Raw genomic sequence first — 22,184 nt, 5'->3', positions numbered from 1 at the left:
CCCCCGCCCAAACGCCATAGCCGCGGGCTCAGAGGTCTTGGGCTTCGTTTGGTATCTCCATCCAAAAGCCTCTTTTGGCCCAGCCCAAACACTTCTCTAACCTTTAAGCTTTAAGCCTTTAAGTACTTCAATTATTGTAATAAGACTGAAATCTAAAAAAATAAATGATAATTTAATGCAAAATAAAACAGAAATGTCAGAAAAGAGAACATAAGGACTCACAAAAAAAAATTGTAATAAAGGGCCGAGAATTGTTTTTTATAACAATTTTCTGCTATTCCCAAAAAAACCACGAAATATGTTTGGTAGTAAAAAATTGTTTTCTTTTTTTGTTTTTATGAACAAAAAACCAAGCATTTTCAAAAACATTTTTTAGTTATTTTTTATTATTTTCACTTGTTTTTTAGGATTCTTTTAAGAAATAATTATATAGTACAATAAGTAAAAATAAAACATTATATATAAAAATTATTTTTAAATAATTTAAAAATATTTTAGATTTCCAAACAAACTTTTCTTCTACAAAAATTAGAGAATAGATTTCAAAAACGATTTTCAAAATTATTTTTCAGAATTATTTTTGAAAACAATTATCAAACATCCCCAAAGTTTTGCAATAATATAACAATATCTTAATTAATAATAAATAGGAATTTAATGCATTAAAATTAGTGCTTCACTAATAATGGCAAATTTATAGCATTGAAATTTATTTTCAATAATTATGAAAATTTATTTAATATGAATGGTACTACAAGTTGTCACAATAATACAAATATAGAAGTATTTTAGTAAAATTACCAAAAATAATAAACTTAATTTCTAGTGCATTAAACTATCATACAAGTACCATTAATACATTATATTATTTATTATCATCATCATAATTATTGGTATTAATGCTCTTTAAATTAATTTTGAAGAACTTATAAAAGGAGAATTAAACAAAACATTACATAATTACTATACAATCTTAAAAATTATCTATATATAGATATTTTTTATATTTCAAGCATTAATATGCATATCCAAAAAGGCTTCATCTAAGATTTTCCGTATCTCGGAAACTTTTCTTTTTTTCCCACTGTCATCAATATTGATAGCCATTTGGATTTCATACATGAAATCAAATTCATTTTTTTTGAATGGAAATAAACTACAAAGTAAGAGTATTTATACATCCCATTAAACGAAGAACCGTAATAATAGTCAAAGTCAAATTTTATAACATCTTTGGGGAAATTTGATTTTCAAGTAAATGACTTTAAATTGTAAATATTTTGTTAACTAAACAATATGTTGTTCAATGACGAATAAATACATTAAGATTTTGAGTTATTTTTCAAATATCTTCCATTAACAACATTAACCGGTGAAGTGCAATTCATTGTTTAATTCAAGATGCCTAAAAATAAAAATCAAATTCTTATGTTTGATGTCAGAGATAAGCTCTATCTCTTAAGCTTACCAGTGTTGCTTTTCTATGGGCGTCCTCCTCCGGGTGCCATATATAGACCACTCATTCACGTCCTTTACTGTATTCAAGCAGCATTCCTCATAAATACTTCTCTCTTTCTCTGTATTTTCATTTTTTTGTTTTGGGGTGTTTTTGGTCTTATGATAATGGAAGAGAATTGGGATCCGTTAGCCCGCAGAATTCCCAGCTTTGGTCGTGGCCTACGGATCCTTCTGGTGGATCATGACACTACTTCTCTCATGTACATATCTTCAATGCTGGAATCCCATTCCTTCAAGGGTAAGACCAATAAGTATTTTTAGAGATATGTATGTGTGAATTCTCTTTGTTGTAGTAGTGTTTTATATCCAACATTTTTTTAGGAGGTTTTGATGGGTTTTATGAGGTTTACAGTCTGGGTTTTGATTTACTTTAATATCTTCATTTGATAAAGCTTCTATCTTTAAAGGAAAAGCCTCATATATGAACTATACTTATACTGGTTTAGGGGGAATTGGAGATTAATTCTTCTTTTTATTTTGATGTTTTAGCCCCATGTAGGATCTTCTATCTGTTCATCAATCATTCATTTTCACGTCTTTGATACAAAATGATTTTCAAGCTGATCTCTAAGAGAATCTATGTTTATTGAATCCATGATAATCTGGTGTTATCTTACTTTCAGTTACAACCATTGAACTAGCATCTCTTGCCATGGCCATATTTGCAGAGCGGAAGGACGAATTCGACTTGGTTATGGCCGATGTTAACATGCAGGATATGACCAACCTTTGCTTTATCCAACAAATACTTCTTATGAAAAATCACATGCCCATCATTTGTGAGCTTCAACTTTACTATTGAAATTCCTATGTTTCTTCATTTCTTCTTGGTCAATCCAATTAACTTCATTCCATTGCAGTGATGTCCTCCAGGTATCCTGGCAAGATAGTTGCAGAGCAAGCCCTGAGAAATGGGGCATGTTTCTTTCTTCAGAAACCTGTTTCTGACAATGATCTGAGAGACTTATGGCAACATGTGTATCGGAAGAGAAGGTCTTCGGAATTTCCAAAAGAGAGGAGTAAATCTCAAGGTGTGAAGATCAAAGAAGAATCCGCTAGTGCGTTTAGAAATGATTGGTTTAGGGAGGTGGGTAGTGTGTCCAGGACCAACTCTAGGACTGCCAATGAAAATGATTTGCATGGCACTAATCATGAACAGTGGATAGCTGATCTAAAAGGGAAGAATAAGCAAATCAAACCGGACAGTGGCCTAGTTAAGGGGGATGCACAAACTACTGAACGTGAACTGTTGAGGATGGCAGCTGACCAAAAACCAGGATGCAATGATAGAAAGAGATCAAATGAAGACAACACAGAAAAAAGAAAGTGCAAAAGGAAAATCTACTCTGAACAAATTCATTCCCAAGGTATAAGCCCCATTGAAGAAGACGGGAATGAAAAGAAACAGAAGAGTAGCACCTTGGAGAAAAGGCAATGTATGAGGTGGACTCCAGATCTTCACTTCAAATTTACAGAAGCCATCAGAAAACTGGGTGAAAAAAGTAACCTTTCTTTCTCTAGTTATACACAATCTAAAATTCCAGTCACTTGCCTTTTTTATTTCTTCTCACACAAAGCTCTGCATTGTAGATCGTGTGCTTCCCCTGAATAAACTGCTTTCTTCTTGTGGTTTGTTGTTTGTTTTCTGGATGCAGAGGCTAGCCCAAAAGCAATACTAGAGTTGATGAAGGTGCCGGATTTGAGACAAGGCCATATTTCCAGCCATCTGCAGGTTCATTTCTGCACTCTCTCCCTCGGTACCTTTTTTGTGAAATTTCCCTACTTTCCTTGCTAAAACTAGAAAACAGCTCAAAATCTACTGTTAACTGGTGGTGAAGTAAAGTTCTTCAGAGCGAGGACACCCAACTTTAAGCTCTCTTTAACAAATAAAATTTATAGGACAGTCAAGAAACCACCGAACAGAGCTGGTGGCGGGTGATCCTAGTGATATAATTCCTACTTTTGACATTTGGTTTAGGTGTAAGATTATTTGCCATATGTTTTTTCAGAAATACAAAGCACAAGTTCAGAGCATGTTGGACACCTGTGGGAATACTCCACTGCCACTTCCATCTTCTGTGAATATATCAACATCCAATGGCAATCGCCAAATGGGAGTTCCACAATTCCAGGAGCGGCAGGGCTCTGTTGGAGTTAACGCTAATTCATCATTGCAGCTTCATCCTCCACTCTCTCTGAAGGCTAGTCCTGTACCAGGAAATGCAGGGCCTAGCAACTCAACTGAGCACAAGCAGCATCCAAATCCAACCAAAAACAACAATGGAGTTCAAATGGTGGGTTATGGAAAGCATCAAGGGACAAGCCAAATAAGGGAGAGGACAGGACCTTTTCCAAGTGATGTCAACATGAATGAGAATGGAAAGGGGAAACAGCCTCTGGGATTCCAAGGGAACAGTGATCCATATGTGGCACTAGATCAGGCTGCTCTTCATAGATTGACTGCTCAGCAGTGTTGGCAAAGTCTAACCCAGTTTCCAACACCATTTAAGAGGTTAACTGAGGCGCAAAATTTGGTGCCTAGGCTGACTTCTTCTGCCGGTAGACCCAACTCAGACATTCCTGATGGCATTAATACTACTGATGATGCTATACCACGACTGGCTCATCTAGCCAATTCAGCAAATCAGAGCGTTGCCCATGCCCCAGGTACAGGCCATGGTGGATTGGATGAGAGCGGTTATGATTGGTTGACTGAATGGTTAAGCAGATCTCTAGATGAAGATAATCCAGATGCTCGTAACTTCGATGGGCCAGACAAGTAAACTTTATGTACTGTTAACACATGATATTGTTATTAATGTACAAATATGGTTGAGCGGTGTTTCTTGTGTTACTGATTGTTTTCCATTTATTTCCATTGTTATTACTCTTCCATCCACTGATTCTCCTATTAAATATTCAAATAGCCTGGCCTAAAAAACTCTTTATCTCCAAAACAATGGTCTATGATGCATGCACTCAATCCACATTATTTTAACCAAAAGTCTACATCCAAAAGAAATCCAGAAGCAATTGCATTGGATTGCTCGAAATTTTGATAAAAAAATTTGCTTTCTGTTGTTGGTGTTGGAATTCATCTCTATTGCCATGCCTATTTATGGAAGATCACACAGCATACTTACAAAGTACATAGAATATATTTACCAAAACTTCATGTGTGCTTGTGTGTGCGCACAGTCCAAGAGCAGGTCAAATGAAAGATCCCATATTATAGATGTTTCTAAGAATAACAATGAATGATACAGTTACATTACTTCAAGTATCTATGTTGGTTATTGGACCTTTAAACCAGTGTCGAGCACTTATGATCCAAGAAGCAACTGCGAGAAAAAGAAGGCCACCAACTGCGACCGGAGTATAGTTAAGAGTCTCCGTTGTGATGGGGTAGGCCACAGGCAATGAGAAAAGTACTGAAATTGTTATCACCCAAAGAACTGCAACCCAGCCAACAAGGATTCCGTAGCGGCCCAAATTGAAAGGTCCTGGAATAAATGACTTACGGGCCAAGGTCACCCTAAAGAAGATGGGGAGGGCATAAGCAATGTAGAGTCCAATAGTTGCAATTGATACCATGGCTTGAAATGCCACAAGGCTTCCCAGTGACTGCAAAAGATTTTAAACAAATGAGCACCTAATTTAGCTGCTGAAGGAAGAGAAGAAGCATGAGTGCAGGGGAAACGTCAAAATCAACATGACTTGGAATTAACCAAGTGCATGCGTCATTGGGAATCACTTTGATTTGAAAAGAAAAAGTAAAAAACATCATTACCAAGGTTATAAACTTATAATAAAAATCAAAACAAAATCAATGTCTTGAATATTTTATAACAAATTCCATAAATGTGGAGAAAATGATCCCTTCCTTCCCTGCTAAAAACAAAATAGACTTGTACATGGAAAACAGATACTCATGATATGTAAAAGTTAGAGGTGATTTCAGATCCTTGTTATGCTGGCAAACACTAGTTTGTTTCTGCCTGAAATTTGGCAGAAAACCCAAAAATCCATGGTTGTAAGGAAAGGGGTGTTTGTATATGACTTTACTGATGGCTGTCATAATCGCAGAAGTAGAACTAAAAAAAAATGAAATAAAAGAATCATACCGTCAATGCCATACAAAATGATATAGCAGCAGAAAGCCAAACTGCATTTATGGGGACCTCCTGTGAGTTCACTTTATGCCACAAGGGCGAAAAAGGCATTGCACCATCTCTAGAGAAAGCATAAGCCATCCTGAGAAGGAATTTTCAGCATCTTCAGTAGGTCTCTAAGGAATTAAAATCCCAAGTGAAATCCTTGTCATATGAGAAGAAATCAGTAATGAGCATGGTTACCTTGAGTTGCTAGTAACTGAACCCATCCCACAGAAAAATATGGCAACAGCAACCACTCCTAAGCAAATGATTCCTCCAACTCCACTGCCATACCTGCTCTTGAATGCTTGGTAAAATACTTCAGCAATGGCATAACCACCAGCATCATTGGTGCTACTCAAAAGGTATGAAATGTCGGTAACTGCAAATGTGATACCAATTATGTAACCCCATCCAACAATTACAGATATGCCGATGGCACTAATTATTCCTCTTGGTCCATTTACATCTGCGCTCTTGGTTTCTTCCGTCTGGGAAAGGAGGTTCAAAGAAACAGGCTGGTTTAGTTTCTGTCGTCTGGCTAAACAGAGGTAAATGACAGAAAGGAGAAGGGCTAGACCTTTATAAGTAGAAAAAGGAAAAATGATGTAAGTTGCAAACCATGAAGAAAATAACACAGACAAGCTCCATTCTATGTAACTAAAATTTCTTGACTTGCTGAACTTTAGGGCTAAGGACTCCCTGCTCTCAGGAAAACTGGAATCCATTACATTCATTCAGTTTTTAGTGTTAAACAAAACAATATAACCATGGAAAAGTTATGCATCATCCAAGATTCCCTAACTTCGTATTGTCACAAAGGTCCCGTGTTCACCATGAGTCAATCTCATACAACTTTGACATCTGTCTGACTAGTTAGGCTGGACACATTTCTACATATTTCAAATGCAGTGAGTTTATTTGAGAAAGCAACTAGTAAGATAATTCTAGTTACCATGTGAGCAGATGCATCATACCCAGTTAGGGTATACTGGCTCATTAGAAGCCCAAGGACAAATATATAAGCTTTACTGTTGATTCCTTCGGCACTATCAGTGTTGAAGTAAGTGAAAACAAACTTGGCACTTGCCCTCTCTGTGGCAACCAAGGGAATGAGAATCATAAGAACAAAGACACCTGAAAAACACCAAAACATTAGAGGATGAAGAAAAGGTTGCCTCAAACAATACAAAGTGGAAAAAGGAGAAAATACCAGGAAATTTTTCATACCTACAATATTCCATGCTGCAGCAAGCTGCCCAAAGAAGGACAACACTGAGATGGGAAGACTGTTTAATATAGCATGCATAAGCAGAATTCCCCCATGGAAAGCTATAACTACATATTTAGATGCCTCATATCCACCACCATTTGCTCCACCTGTGCTAAGAAGAATGATCACCTGAATCATCTGTGCAAGGGAGAAATCGATACTTGTTGTAACAGCCCACTGCAAATGAAAAAGTTTCTCAAATGATTATTGCATAATAGGAAATGAGACATCCGTAGCAAGGTTGACCTCCAAATATATGTTCAAGATCTTGAACTCCACAATATATGAATTCTTAGAAATACCTGACCAACAATGTTGAACCTGCATGGAAACAGAAAACCATTTTCCATGCATCAGAAAATGTTATTGCAGACAAACAAATCATGGTGGAATGTAGAATCAAATTTGGCAAGCAGGATAAATATTATGATTCAATAAAAAAAATTAGAGCTCTAATCCATCTCCAGAGAAAATTGAAGGGCAAAAGAACATAAGGAGGTTAAAAACAAGAAACCTTCTTACACTATTTCACAAATTGACAAAGGATTAGCTTTCTAAGAAAATAAGAAGCTGAATTGCCAAATCATAGGAATGTATCCAATTCGCTACCCCATTTATTATATGATGGAAAGTAAACGGGGCAAAAGTTTAACCATTAGTAGATCTTGGAAATTTTGCCACAACATAGAGGGTTGTTAGACACTGGATTGGGGATAAAAATAATAATAGGATTGCAGAACTAATGCAAAGCCACTCCTTGGCATCAGACATACTACAACTGTACTGTGGAGAGAAATTCAGTTGCTGGGCACTTTTCCAAGAGACATGCAAGACTGAATTTATCCACCATAATGAGAAAGGGGTTTAAAAAAAACCATTAAACTATTTCCCTGCATGGATTTGGAACAGGGAAACCAGAAGCACAACATGTGATTATCTCAAACATAAAAAGATCTGAGGATAGAAAATTAACCAAAAACATTGTAAACAAAACATAAAAATTGAACAAAAACATACCGAGGATTCTAAACAAGTTCACTTTTATAATTACTTCAATTCTCAGTAACGTATTTGGTCTTCGGCTGTTAGAGCCCAAAACTAATTACTAGGGCAACAGCCCTGGAGCAAACACCAAAGGTTTCTAACAAGGAGATGAAAAAGGGCACAGGGCTTGTTCTTTGATTAAAAGAAAAGGGCTCCCTAATCATTCTCCACCTACTTATCTGAGGCATCCCCAAAAAAGTTAGATGATTAAGTTAAGGATGGCAAATCAGAAGTAAGTCTTGAGTGAAAAGTTGAGAAGACAATGAAATTGAAGGAATGTTTGAACAATATCAAGAAGATCAGCAGAAAATCTGTACCAGCCAGTCATCCATGAAGCAAAGGGTGCCCAACTTGGGCCAGCAAGTTTGGCACTCCAATAGTAGAGGCCTCCAGATGTTGGGTATGAAGAACATATCTCAGCCATCGACAACCCAACTAGCATACTGAATCCACCAGCTATAAGCCACCCATACACCATAACAACAGGTCCACCGTTCGTCAACCCACTATTGTATAGAGTGGTTACCCCAGTAATCACCGAAATGATCGAAAACGAAAACGCAAAATTCGAAACAACCCTGCAATTTCGAACAAGACCCATGAACAAAAACACCTAAACAACACCATCCTCACCAACCCCATTAACAAACAGGGAAGGAATGGCCAACAAAGATTAGAAAACACAGAAGAGGAAGTGTGTTGGAGTGAATTACGAGAGATCACGCTTGAGTTCCTGCTTGTAACCGAGCTGGCTGAGACGAGATTGGCCGGAGTCGGCGATTCCGTCCTCAACTTGAGAAGGTAGAGACCTTTCACTACGATCCCAACCCATCTTGCAGTGGAGACTCTTCAAACACCCACCAGAAAGAACAGAACAAAGGACCTTGCTTTATATCAATCGATCATTCAAATTTGAATCTCTCTCTCTCTCTCCTCCCTCGTTCTGGGAGTCCTCGATCGTGGGACCCTCCTAATTGCAAACAGCCATTCAATGGGGATTCATCTGAATCATCTCTACCTCAGCACTCATTCCCACCTCGGATTTTCATCGACGTACCAAATTACCAATTGAGACGTGAGATAGCGAGAGTGTTTGATGTAGGTCAAATAAAGCTCCCAACGGTGTGCCGTTGACCCGCGGGGCATGGAGTTGAAGATGCGAGTGACGTGGGCAGTCGCCACTCTGCCTGGAGGCTTATTATGGGTTCATATTATAAAAACCCCTCAACATGCCAACATTAAATTGAATGCATGTGCCCCATTTTAAAAACAATCATTTGTCTTCCAATTTTACTCACTTTCATGCCAACCTTGTTTCATTCTGAATTTTAAACAAGGAAGATTCTTCCATGATAGGAATGATTTTTTTTTTTTTTAATTCTTTCCAATCAAGTTTTCAGTTTCTAAAATAGAGAATTTCTTCCGGAAAAGATTCATTTTTAATAAAAGGAGAAAAAAAATGATTTTAAAAAAATTATCAAAAATTTTAAAACTACCATAATAATTATTATATTTAATAAAATAATTTTTAAAATACATATTCTAAATTAATTTTTTTTTGACTTCTTTTAGTATCAAATATAGAAGTTAAAAGTTAACCCAAATATGGTATCTGTTAGTTTGATATGTAAAAATAATAAAATAGGAATAAATTAATATTTTTTAAAAAAATTTAATTAATTTTTAAACATATAAATGAAAGTCAATACACTCCACAGGAAAGAAAGGGAAAGAAAATGGTTTGTCAGGATTGATCAAAGATTCAGATTCCGTCTTGGATGAAAACGCAGCCCCAACGGACGTAAAGGAGACGGAAAGAAAGAAAAGAAGCAATGAATTTTCAAACTTATACTATTCCAAAGGAGACATGACGGATCTTGGATGATCATGTTGAGTGATAGATTGGGGTTGAATGAATAGAATCGTAATTTGACATTTCTAAACTTTTTGTCCCTTGCGAGCTTGCCTCAAACCAACCATGAGGGCTTTTGAAAGGGGCTTTCACACCTGGATTGTGTATCTGTGGGTCGTTGTGATAGTGTGAATGGTCCATCGTGGGAAGTTCTATTACAAATAATACGAAAGTCGGTCCAATGAATGAAGGAAAATATATAAAGATCAATGGCTAGATGGGAGTGCCAAATTTCCAAGTGAAAGATTTAGTTTAGTCTGTCCTTGCAGTGAGATGTAAAAGTCTCTCATGTTAGAGGTTTGGTTTGGGCCCTTGCAGTGAGATGTGCAAGGTAACCTAATGTTACGTATTCTAGGATACAACAAGCGCCACAGAAGTTAGACACGTTGAATAAATAAGGCAACTTATCAACTCAAGGAGTGTCAAAAAAAGGAAAAGAAGAAAATTTTAATAAGTTTGCTTCATAAGAAAATTTAATAAAATTTTCTATCCTGCAAATGACTAGGGGCATCTGTTTGGGCTGGATTACTATTCAATTCAGGCTTTGACCTAAGGATGCCGTGTTTGAATACTGAAATTGATAAAAAAAAAAAAAGGTTTCTATTACTTTCTGACTTTGATTCTTGCTTCATTAATCAATTTTCTCATCTCAAGTCATGAATGAAACTACGAATACGAAAACCATTCTTTTCTTTTTGTTTTCAAGGGAAAAAAGAAAAAATATTTCTTCTTTTGTTTTCAAGGAAGAAAAAAAACATATTTTTCATTTTCGTTTTCATAGATTTAAAGAGATAGGAGAAAATATATTTTTTTCTCTGATTTTCAAGGGGAGAGAATTCTCACTAGGAAATAGTAATTTTTTTTTTTTAATAGTGGCGGTTCTAGGTAATTTAAAACTCTCAAAAACTGTTACTTTTATTTCTCCCATTTATTGGGTCGGGTCAGCGGCATCCAAACCCAAGTCCAACAGAACTTATGGTTAAGAGTCTTAAGACTTAAGATCCATCATATAATTTTGCCTTATGGTTGATTTTGACTAGAAAAACAGTAACCACACCTCTAAGCGACGATCACCAAAATTGGGCCTATAAGAAGTTCGTTAGACCAGATTGCTGATTTGGGCCTACGGAGACGAGTGTCTTTAATAACTTCTCAATCCAGACTCACCTCAAATTACCAGGCTAGACCACTTAAGGAACGCTAGGTGACTTTTGGGCCTGATCATGGATTGAATATCAAAGGAGGGTCCAATAAGCCCACAATGAGCCTTTTTCCTAGCCTTCAAGAGCGTGGGTTTATTTTTACTTCGTAATACAAAGACCTACACTACGAAAAGAAAAAGATAGTTGGATCCATCATCCACGCCAACATGAAATCAAAAGAGGTGAAACAAAAAGGTTGAACTTTTGAAACATCAGTCAATGAATATGCATGCAGTTGAGCACATGGGATCATCATATAAATGCCTAAAAATGGAAGTCAGGGTGAAGCGACATACCAGCCAGTGAGCCAGGAAGCAAAAGGCCCCCATTCATTGCCACAGAGCTTGGCGCTCCAGAAGTACAACCCACCAGACGTCGGATAAGCAGAACAAATCTCGGCCATGGCTAGGCCAACCACCAGAGTGAGCATGCCTACTATGGGCCATCCATACACCATCGTTAGTGGGCCGCCATATGTCAGGCCCGTGTTAAACGTCGTGGTCAGCCCGGTGAGAACTGATATGATTGTGAAAGTCACCGCGAAGTTGCCAATTGAGCTGCCACAGCCACAAGCACGATGAAATTGCACTTATTTTTACTGAGATGTACATATATGCCATTACAGAAAAGTGCCTTTACCAATTTCACATTAAGAATAATAATAAAAAAAAAATACAATTCCCTGATTTTATCAAAATTAAAATCTTGCATTTGGGGCCTTGGGCAGCACCACGAAGCAGAAAAAGCTTTAACAAAATACTTTGAAAATGGAAATATTCTAAAAATGCTTTAACAAAACACTTTTAAACAGCTCCACTTTCCTCCCTTCTTTCCCAAGAGCCAAAAGCAAGCGCAGCTGGGCAAGAATCAAACCTTGCCCAAAATTCTGGATACATATGGATATGAATCGAAGATGGAAGTGAATGAAAGGGAGAATTGATCGCAGATGTATGTGAAAACTGAGAAAGGGAAGCGGAAATAATAGAGGAGGGGAATAGTGCGGAAGAGCATACGAGAGACTGCGGCTGAGCTCCTGCCTGTAACCCAGCTGTTTGAGGCGAGAATCATCGGAAGCATTGGTGTACCCATCTGTGAGAGGGCGATAAAGACCTGCATCCTCGGATATCCTAATTCCATCCTCCATTGTTGCTTCCAACAATCGACCGCCTTTCTCTAGTGTTTGCTTTTTGAGGAATCTGATAGAAAAGAAAGTGAGTGCGGTTTTGAACTTTTGATCTGAGAAGGTTCCTAACTAACAGTCAGCGCATGAGAGAGGGGAAAAGAATCAGGCAAGAAGAAGTCACATGTCTGCTTGGAGAAGACGGAAACCGATCACCAAGGGAAGTCAGCAGAGCATTTAATTCCACTCCCTTCCCTCATTATTTTCACACAGTAAAAACACAAAAAAGTAAAACCCTTCTCATATGTATAATAATTTTACTACTTTCAAGTCTCAAGTAATGGCATTCTCTGCCTGCGTTGGTCTATGGAACCGACTTTTGCTTTTTGGGTGCCAAACCACACTTTTTCTCCAATAAAGGCATGGCAAGTGTAAAGGCGCCCTAAATAAAAAAACAAAAAAAACTCCTTCAACAGGTTACAGGTCACCAATAGGTTAACCCATATTTTAATGGGGGAAGATCCTATGCATGTGATATGCAGGTTCTCATTACAATGCAATTAAATAATGTTGTAAAATATTAATAAGAATAATTGTTATGAGATGATAAAATATTCATTTTATGATATAAACTTATAACTCACCTTTCAAAAAATCATACATAAATATATTAAAATAAATATTTATTGTTAAAAATGCAAGTTATGATTTATCTATTGTTAATTGAAAATAAATAATATTTATAATTTCTTAAATTGTAATTTAAATTTATTTATTGACAAGATTGGCTAAATATTGAACCAATTTTTTTTTTAAATAAAGAAAATTAAAATTTGTAAAATTTCAAGGGCATAAAAAAGAATGTGAGGACAATAAAAAAAATGTTTTAAATTTCATACTCTTCATTACATTCTTTGTACCTCAATTACTCTTTTGAAGTGAAAACAAAAGAGTAAGATTTTGTATTACTATCTTATATTTAAAAAGAAATGTCATACAAAACGCATAAAAAATTCCCGCTCCCAAATCCCCACAATACTCCCTTCATTTTCAATGGTGGAAAAACTATGAACCTGTCTATTATTAGTTTTAATATCTCATCCACACCATCTTCATCACCCGTCCCGATATATATAACACTGACACAAACTATGTTAAATAATGAGAGTTAGAAGTATCAAAGTAGAAATTGAAAAAAGAAAAACCGATTTTCATTTTAATATGTTCATTCATTCATTAATCTCGTTTTTTTTCTCTTTCTTTCTAATATGATTTTAAGGTAAAGACAATATGCCTATAAGAAGAAAAAGAATAGCATAGTTGGACACCCTTTCCATTGATGGAGTTATATATATATATATATATATATATATATATGTAAAATTCAACAATATTCACATTTTTTTAAGGTTAGAGAATTGATATAACACGTCTAGGCACGTTGACATAAGTAGCAGCACAAGCAGCAACTCTCAATCTGGCACAAGTTCTTTGCTTCCACTTGTCTTCTTCTTCTTACTTCTAAGGCAGTTTCGACAAAGTTTCACAAATGCCTCACTACCTCAGACATTGTCGCCTTAGAGTTTAAAACCACCATTGTTGACGAGAGCATAAAAAAAAATAATAATTACAGAATGGAGAACAGAAGAGGGAAAATAGCTTTGATGACAACTTTGACAAAGCTTCACAAATGCCTCACCACATTGAACATTGTCCGCTTAGAATTCAAAACCACCATTTCAGACAAGACCATAAAAAAAAATAAAAATTATTACCATAACAAAGAAGAGAAGAAGGAAAAAGGAAAGTAGAAGGAACTTACAATGAAAGGAAGAAAAATAGTGTGATGAATATGTGACTCAAGAGAGAAACGAAAAGAGAGAAGAAGACGAGAAAGAGGGGGTAGTGATTGACTACTTGAACACCCTTTTTCACCTTTTTTTTTTTTATTCATTGTCCATTTCAATGGCCTAGATTGAATGGTTATCCAACGGCCACAAAACCTTGGAGGTATGGTAACCACTTTGGTTCAATAAACTTTTCTTGTCTTCAAAGATAGAGTGCTTTTCTGAAAGCTTAAGTTCTGAGGATTTAGGATTAATATGCATATCATGTTTCTTAACACCCTTCCTCACATGCATATTTCTCTATACCCGCTCATAGAGAGATATTATAAAATTACAAATTGGAGAAAAAGATATCAAAGATTGCAAAAGTGGGAGAGGATAAACGAATGAGGGAAACACACATGCCTACATGTAAAGAGAAACCATAAAATAGTAAATTAGTTATATGACTTTATACTTGTAGGTGGAGAGATACCATAGAATTACAAATTGGAGAGAAAGATATTAAAGATTGCAAAAGTGGGAGAGGAAAAACAAACATACTCGGGGAGAGACACCATAAAATTGCAAATTGGAGAGATACCATAAAATTGTAAATTGAGGGGTAAAGATATCAAAGATTGCAAAAGTGGGAGAAAAGAAATATATAAATTAGGAAGAGGTAACTTAAATTCATGACCTCTCATTAAACCAAAATCTGATACCATATTAAATTATTGATTTTCTTAAAAGTTTAAACTTGTAAAAAAGAAGTGTTGTGCATGTTGGCCCATCATTGTCTTATCGATGATCAAGCCTAGCATTAATGTTGGGTTCAAAAAATAATTCCTGACAAATGTGGTTATAATAATTGAATTTGAATATAATTTTAATTATCATGCCAAGATGAACAAGATTTTTATGCCCTATAAAATAATTTTAAAAAACTAATATATATATATTGTGAGATCTTCTAAATTGAGTGGATCCTATGAGAGAGGCCTTTTGGGTCTACACATTGACAACCGATAGTTACACTATTAGTGTGACTTATTTAAATTCCTATCTGATTAATGATTATTGTTGCACATGTATTAGTATTGGGCTGTTATTCTCCCATCACATGGAAGGAGGAAAAATCATTAAAAAAAACCAAATTTTAAGGTGAGGCACACGTGTTCCTGCCAAAAGAATTGAATTCGCATGCTACCAGTAGCTATGAAATCCAATCTCCAGATATATTTGGCGCACACATGTCTATGAAAGAGAAGCCTTGAAAAAAATCAGAAGAGGAATCCCAACAAATATCATGTCTAGCTCAGGCCACAACGTCTGCAGACAAGTCTGCTAGGGAAATGAAGCCATTACGGATCATAGCGAACATTTTCAAAACAGAATTACTTTAGTTTAATCTTTAAATTCTTCGTATATTGCATACTTCTGACATTTGACCCTTTTCTTTTGATCCACTGTTACTTATTTGACTGCCTAGACTCAAAATTCACAGGTTTTTTCTGAATAGATTTTCTCAGGAAAATCAATGAGAAAAGGCATTTAATTTTTGGGACAATGTAAAGGTTTATGTTTCATTTTCTTTAAGCTCAAATTTTAAGTAATGTCTTTGAAAGATTTTCTTCTCTAAGTCTTTCAAAATTTGGGTGAGATGGTTCAGGATCTCAATGATTTACTGGGGCCTACATTTATTTTTTCTTGCATGAATGATGATCTTCACAAAACGCTAGAAGAGTCTACTCAAAGGACAACTGCTTAAGTTTGAGTTTTAGTGAGTTTACAGCAAATAAATTACTACATTTAGATTTAATAACGAGCTAAAAGCAGAAAACATGAGGAAGATGACAAGATTCGAGTCTTACAGGTGGGTTCAATCTTCTTGGAGTGTTGGGCGAGGAGGTCATGTCATGTGCAAGACGTTTGTAAGAAGAGTGCGTCCAGGGATTTTGAGATCAGTGAAGATGGGTACTACTATAGATTATTCAGTTTATTTCATGTGATAGCACTGTCTGAATCGCCAGCAAATGACTGAAGATACGGCCACCCCAAGCATCTTCTGAGTTCTCAAGATTAGGGGACTGTGGAAATTCTTTTTTTTTTTTTTAATTAATGTTATGGAAATTAATTTTTCTAATTAATGTTGGGTATGAAATAGGTGTGCCCAACTAATGTCTAAGCTCAAACAAAAACTCGAATCAATGAAATTTCAAAACATTGTATCTATATATATATATATATATATGTGTGTGATATCCCTCATCTGATAATATACGGATAAACTCATCTTAATTATATACACGTGGCTTAAAGTTATAAGAGTCCATCATCGGGTTTAGAAAGGACATTACGGAGGAGATCATTGCAAAATGGGAGTAGTATCAGGTTGGGACTGTTTGACTCATATTGTGACTTATGAAATTCATGAAATTTCAAATCAAAGATTCAGAAATTGCTACCTCAAATGCAAGGAACCCTGAGTTGGATCCTCTCCTTTAGTTCTAGAAAATCAGTTCTTTCAATTATCCTTAATTTTGTGGTCCCAACAAATATGGAGTGGGATAATGGATGATCTGTTTGCCCATTTTCATTTCTGTCTGATCAAAGAAAGAAGACAGAACCAGCACCAGAAACATGAAGAGTGAAAAGATGTTGTGGTCATTTCATTTGAAATGATGCATAGATTACAAAATTTTACAATTCTGAACTCTTTGAGTTACAAGTACAAAAATGGGAATCGCCCAAAAGACCAGAAAAAGGAAAAGAAAAAAAAAATGCACAAGCAATTAAATGATTGGTGAAGAGTTGAGATGAGAAAGTATCACAGAAATTGCTTCAAAAGGCAGACACTGGGGGAGAAGTTGCCAGCCTCTTATTAATCTCCAAAACCAACCTATTGTCCATTTTCTCATAGGTGGAGACCATCGAAATATGCGGGCCTCTCGGAATTATCTGTCCTCCAAAAAGGCCGATGTTACTCGAGTTTCCAGCGTTTCCCACCAAACGAATCATCATATCGATATAAGCATCATGAAACTTCACCAAAAGCTTTACAGGGGATGCGATGCTCAACTGAAACTTCGGGATCAGTTTTATCTTCCAAAGCCGGTGACCACTCCCACCAAGCCTCCTGATCTTCAGCTTCTTTTTGTTGTTGGGTGCCCCACCACTGAGCCTTTGGTATCTTCTCCTTCTCCAGTACCTTTTCGTGCTCTCGTTGAATACAGTGGAAAGAATGTCCATTTTCTACCTGGTATGACAAGAGTTGTGAAGGAGAGAGAAACCTTTCTTTAGAAGGTGAAGGCCTATGGTGATCAGGGAGCTGTTTGTGTGAACTAGTAGAGCATTTTATATAGAAGTCTGAAGACTTGGTATAAGTTCTACTGGGGTATGAATTAAGGCTTGGTCTTATTGTTAATCCGAAGACCGAAATTATTGGGGCAGTCAGACAAACTAACCGTCTGACTGAGCGAGGATTATATTAAGATCTTAATTTAAATTAACAGGCCTTAATTTAGGGTCAAAAGCTCATAATTTGACCTTAAAGGAGCCTTTAAAGCATACAATAAAATGATCAAAATATCCTTTCATTCTTCAAATTATTATCCCGATTAGGCGGGTCAATTAGCAAAATGTGATAAAATGGTAAATGATGAAAGGATTGAAATGGTCCACTCTCAACTGGAATTGTAGCTATCTTGCACGCCCTCCTCTTCACATAATATTTATCAATAATGACATATTTAGAAAATTCAATTAGTTCATAATAGGAGTGCAACTTGGATAGATTGGTCCAACTTAACCCAAACTCAATCCCACGTTTTTTATAGGCTTGGACAATCATTCTTAATACTTGGATTGAATTTGAGTTACGTATTTTGCAATTTGAACTTAATTTGGGTCAAGCCATGATTCAAACAACCCAAGCCTAACTTTAATTAATTTAATGTATCTATAATGTATATTATGTTATCTTAATAATATTCATTTTAAAAAAATTATATTATATTATATCATATACTTTTTATTATTATTTTATATATATATATAAATTTTTTTTATTGTTATCTTAAAATTTTGTCCTATTTACTATTTAAATTTTCATATAAATATAAAATAAAATAAATTTTAAAAACCATTATGACCCCAACTTAAGGAAATAAGGTTGGATTGAGTTTGAGTTAGCCATAAACCTGATCATTCCTACCAAATTATAGTCTTAATTTGTAGACCTTGTCTTTTCTTAGTATGCATTTTGGTTTTTAAGATTGTAGAAAAATGAAGGTCATGCAATATATGTGTAATCCTAAAAGTGTTCAGATTTAGAAGATAAAAGTCAATAAACTCGATTAGATGCTAATGAAAAATTAATGGAAGGATATTCATGACGAGTGATTGAAAAACCGGATAAGCATTTTTCTGATACGATTTGGAAGGGAAGTAAGGAATATGCCTATCGCAATATACCAAATTATTTTCAAATATTGATGGGTGAAATGGTTGAAGATGCCATTTTCAGCACTTTCCATTTTGAGGGCATATTTCATTTGTCTCTGGCTCAGACAATAAAATGAAAAATTAGGAATCAAAATGAGGCATATATTTGTAATTTCAATTCTCACATCTGGGTAGTATGGTGAGATTCCAAGTTTCTCATATCTTGCATGGGATGGTTTTCTAGGCCTTGTGGAAGTCTTTTCTTTTTTTTCTCTCTCCCAGATTTGTGAAAACTCATAAGGTATAAATATGTGAAATAATGGTAGATGCACGTGGTAATAATATTCATACAATGATTTGCTTCACATGTTCTCAACTATGTGTCATGTGTCTCCATTGTCATTTTCTCACTGGTCCAGCTAAAAATTCAAGTAAATCTCCATTCCAATCAATCCTTTCATTTCATTCTGGAAATTCCCCCCACCCCACCTCATCCCAATCAGGCCACAAAAAACATCCTCGACAATCTGGGTTCTTACCACTCTTCTTCACAAGGAAAAACGCTTCATTCTCAATTTATGAGTTACAACAGTGGGCTTAATTCACCACATGACCAAAAGGAAGACAGAAAAAGATGGCTAGCTATGAACTGCACAATTTACAACCAAGAAACATGCAAATTAAGAAAAACTGGGACAGAGCAAGTATCATCCAGACAATTGGCGAGAAGCTGCCAACCTCTTATAGATCTCCAAAACCAACTTACTGTCAACTTCCTCACGAGTAGTAGAAACCATCAGCACCTGTGAACTTCTTGTGATTCTCTATCTCCCCTCCCAGAGCCCGGACTTTGTTTATTCTGCCAACATCACACGCAGGCCCAATCATTGTATCAACATAAGCATCATGAAGCATGGAACTTTTCAACCATATGTAAAGTATAAAATGATAAAATTGTTCTTTCAGTCTTGGAATCATATTTGAGATTCTGTGGGTTAACTCTGATTCTAAATTAGAAGGAATGTCCATTTTTCTACTGTGTCTGTGAGAGAGTTGTAAAAGGGAAGATATATATGGAAGAACTTTTAGCCCAGAAAATGAAGACTTACTCTTTAATGTCATAGAACTGTGTCAAAGGGAAGATATGAGAGCCTTCAGAGACAAGGGTGAAGACTTGGTACAAGTATATGGAGTATGAATCAAGACTCTCACAGCTTATTGTTTATTCGAAGACCAAATCAGATTCCACAATGCTGGACAAACTGGTCTGTCTCTGACCCAGGATGGATTAATTTGTTAATCAATAGAGTGGGTTGATTAACAAATCTTAGTTAAGGGTCCAGAGGTTTTGATTTGGCCTTCAGCGAACCCCTTAAGCATACAAGAAACTGATTAAAAAATGTCCCTCCATTCTTCAAAGTTCAAACTACTGTCAACATCATGTAGATTAATTAACCAAATGATTATAATGATGAAGAGGTTGAATCACTCAAAATTCAAAATATATTGCCCAAGAGTTGTATCATAGCAACCTTGAACAACTACCTCTTCATACTATGTCTAGAAAATTTTGAAAATTTAGTGGTTAAGCCTTGTTTTCTATGCCATTTACAGCTAGAGACTCTAAATAAACAAATAAAGGAAGACATTTTCATGGATCAAAAGTAGATAAGAGATCTTTTCAAAAAGTTTACTTCTAACCATCTTTAAGCAACCTCAAACCACTTATATTTACATCTGACCACCTTTAAGCGAAATGAACTTTGAATAATCAAGTAGTTTTAGGAAGGATTCTAAAACACTCACGCTTGAGTATATGTTGAAATTTTAACTTGCAATCACCAATTTATTTAAAGAACTCACAACAAAAAATTATATAAGGCTATTTAATCCATTGCAAAAATCACTCAAGAGAGGGGGTGAATTGAGTTTTTGAACAAAACTTTTCTGAGCATACTAAATTTAAGCAAATTAAAGAATAATAAGTAAGAAGATAGAGTTCAAAAAAAAAAAACAAATACAATATTTTATAATGGTTCGACACTTTTTGCCTATGTCCACTTTCTTCAAACTCTAATCGAGTGAGAGTTTTATTATCTTTGAAGTTTCAACCAAATTTTCAATATTCTACGCTTTGATTTCGATTCCAATAAGCGCTACAAGATCTCTTCAAATATACCTCAATTTGATGCTTTAAAAGTTCACAACCTCACTTCAATAATTAATAAAATACACTCTCATCGTAGCTTAATAAATAAGCAAATATAAAGGAAGACTATAATGAATGACAAAGGTGCACTAAGGTTATTTGTAAGTAAAGAATCAATGAACCAAGTAAGAAAATAGAGCTTTTAATGAGAAACAAGTAGTTGAAAAAGATGATTGTTAGTGTTTTCTATATTATAAATAAAGTGAAACTCTTAATTTATAGGTTTTTAACATTAGGCAATAAAAACATCAAAAAGTAGTTTCATCTGATCGAGTTTCTATTCGACTGATTGATTAGTCGTTGAGTATTAAATGTACAATAAGTGATCGTTGGGCCTTGATTGGACCTCAATTGAGAATAGATTCCTATCAACCAAGAGGGGTCTCTTCTCTATCAGGAATACAAACTCATTGGAAGAGAGAGAAGAAAGTTTGCATTCGTCAACCAATCCTCAACAGGAAAAGCTGAACTGGTTAACATACTAGTCCCCTGATCGATTGAGTATTTCCCTAAATCGGTTTATCTAAAATAGCCTAAAAACCTATATTATTCATTCCTTTTTTCTTCTAACACTTAGACAAGGTCTAAAGGTACTCTAATAGGTCAAGTTTAAATATTTTGCCTAAAGTTTAAGTGCGAATACTTAGGTTTTAACAAAAAATAAAAATAAAAATAAAAATCAACTTTAATGCATAAATCGAGTATTGAATTATGCATGGTTTAACATGAAAAACTTAAGTGCACCTATGTATTCACTTTACAAAGGATTCCAAGGCCTAAAGAGTCTTCATGTATCCTTAAATTTGAATTGCTTTGATCCTTCGATGATTATATTGAATTTTCAATTTAATTTCTCGCATAAAACCTTAAACTCATCTTAATTTTAAGTTATCAATATACTAATCATGCTTTGTTATCATCAAAACGTGATTAGAAAAATTCATGAGCGAACACTTTTATATAAAATATACAAACTTATTTAAATGATAAAGATTTATTTTATAAAGACGATGACTTTTTGGAGAAAAAAAATAACATGTTGGTTCAAATTTTAAAAGTCTTGATAATAGGTTTTAAGGAAATAAGGTAATTAATCTTTATTTCATTTTATATAAAATTTAATAAAATAATTTTGTTTTCATTAATAAAAAATAAGAAGTGTTTTCAATACCCACCTTAATTATTATGTGTCGATAACTATTACAATGACACATACATTAACTCAGTATCCACCTAATTTTATTCCATGTAAAACCAAAACATATATGGAAACAATTTATACTCATAAATATGCTCTTTGTAATAACTTTTACTATAGATTGTGTTATAAAGGAAATAAAAATATCTTGATTAAAAAGTACATTCCTTCACTCCCTCGCTAATATAAAATAAAATTGACCCAACCAATCTCCAATGAATCTAATGATATATATATATATATATATATAATTATCACAATCAAGTAACATAGTTCCTTTTC

The 22,184-nt window shown here is 35.0% G+C and overlaps 2 protein-coding genes across 3 annotated transcripts; one reads left to right on the top strand and one right to left on the bottom strand.

Annotated features, from left to right (window-relative positions):
- The first annotated feature begins 1,498 nt into the window (after window positions 1–1,498).
- On the top strand, window positions 1,499–5,143 carry LOC104882333 (two-component response regulator-like PRR95). The gene is made up of 5 exons (XM_010665248.3): window positions 1,499–1,756; window positions 2,142–2,297; window positions 2,379–3,020; window positions 3,174–3,250; window positions 3,528–5,143. The coding sequence occupies exons 1-5, from the start codon at window positions 1,618–1,620 to the stop codon at window positions 4,299–4,301; spliced, it is 1,788 nt and encodes a 595-aa protein (XP_010663550.1). The 5' UTR covers window positions 1,499–1,617; the 3' UTR covers window positions 4,302–5,143.
- Window positions 4,729–12,606, bottom strand: LOC100266454 (amino-acid permease BAT1 homolog). 2 transcript variants are annotated; one of them, XM_002279942.4, is made up of 8 exons: window positions 12,117–12,606; window positions 11,400–11,660; window positions 7,248–7,266; window positions 6,903–7,122; window positions 6,628–6,809; window positions 5,874–6,163; window positions 5,643–5,772; window positions 4,729–5,142 (listed from the first exon to the last, which is right to left on the bottom strand). In XM_002279942.4, exons 1-8 carry the CDS (start codon window positions 12,245–12,247, stop codon window positions 4,795–4,797), a joined length of 1,581 nt encoding a protein of 526 aa, XP_002279978.1. In that variant the 5' UTR covers window positions 12,248–12,606; the 3' UTR covers window positions 4,729–4,794. The 2 variants fall into 2 exon arrangements, with proteins under 2 accessions (XP_002279978.1, XP_010663487.1); XM_010665185.3 differs by lacking the exons at window positions 11,400–11,660; window positions 12,117–12,606 and adding exons at window positions 8,307–8,567; window positions 8,703–10,526.
- Between the last annotated feature and the right edge of the window lie 9,578 nt (window positions 12,607–22,184).

The sequence above is a fragment of the Vitis vinifera genome, chromosome 1, assembly GCF_030704535.1.
Source record: "Vitis vinifera cultivar Pinot Noir 40024 chromosome 1, ASM3070453v1".
Taxonomy (NCBI): domain Eukaryota; kingdom Viridiplantae; phylum Streptophyta; class Magnoliopsida; order Vitales; family Vitaceae; genus Vitis; species Vitis vinifera.
Note: the sequence above shows the minus strand (reverse complement) of the source record. Positions and strands in the feature narration are given on the sequence as shown.

What these genes read in the sequence shown, in the direction of transcription:
- LOC100266454 (XM_002279942.4), bottom strand. Translation starts at nt 12,247, where the DNA reads ATGGAGGATGGAATTAGGATATCCGAGGATGCAGGTCTTTATCGCCCT. An exon ending in GAGCTCAGCCGCAGTCTCTC is followed by an intron (nt 11,661 to 12,116) that starts GTATGCTCTTCC and finishes TGGCTGTGGCAG; the next exon opens with CTCAATTGGCAACTTCGCGG. An exon ending in TGCAGCATGGAATATTGTAG is followed by an intron (nt 6,810 to 6,902) that starts GTATGAAAAATT and finishes GGTGTTTTTCAG; the next exon opens with GTGTCTTTGTTCTTATGATT.
- LOC104882333 (XM_010665248.3), top strand. Translation starts at nt 1,618, where the DNA reads ATGATAATGGAAGAGAATTGGGATCCGTTAGCCCGCAGAATTCCCAGC. An exon ending in AAATCACATGCCCATCATTT is followed by an intron (nt 2,298 to 2,378) that starts GTGAGCTTCAAC and finishes ATTCCATTGCAG; the next exon opens with TGATGTCCTCCAGGTATCCT. An exon ending in ATATTTCCAGCCATCTGCAG is followed by an intron (nt 3,251 to 3,527) that starts GTTCATTTCTGC and finishes ATGTTTTTTCAG; the next exon opens with AAATACAAAGCACAAGTTCA.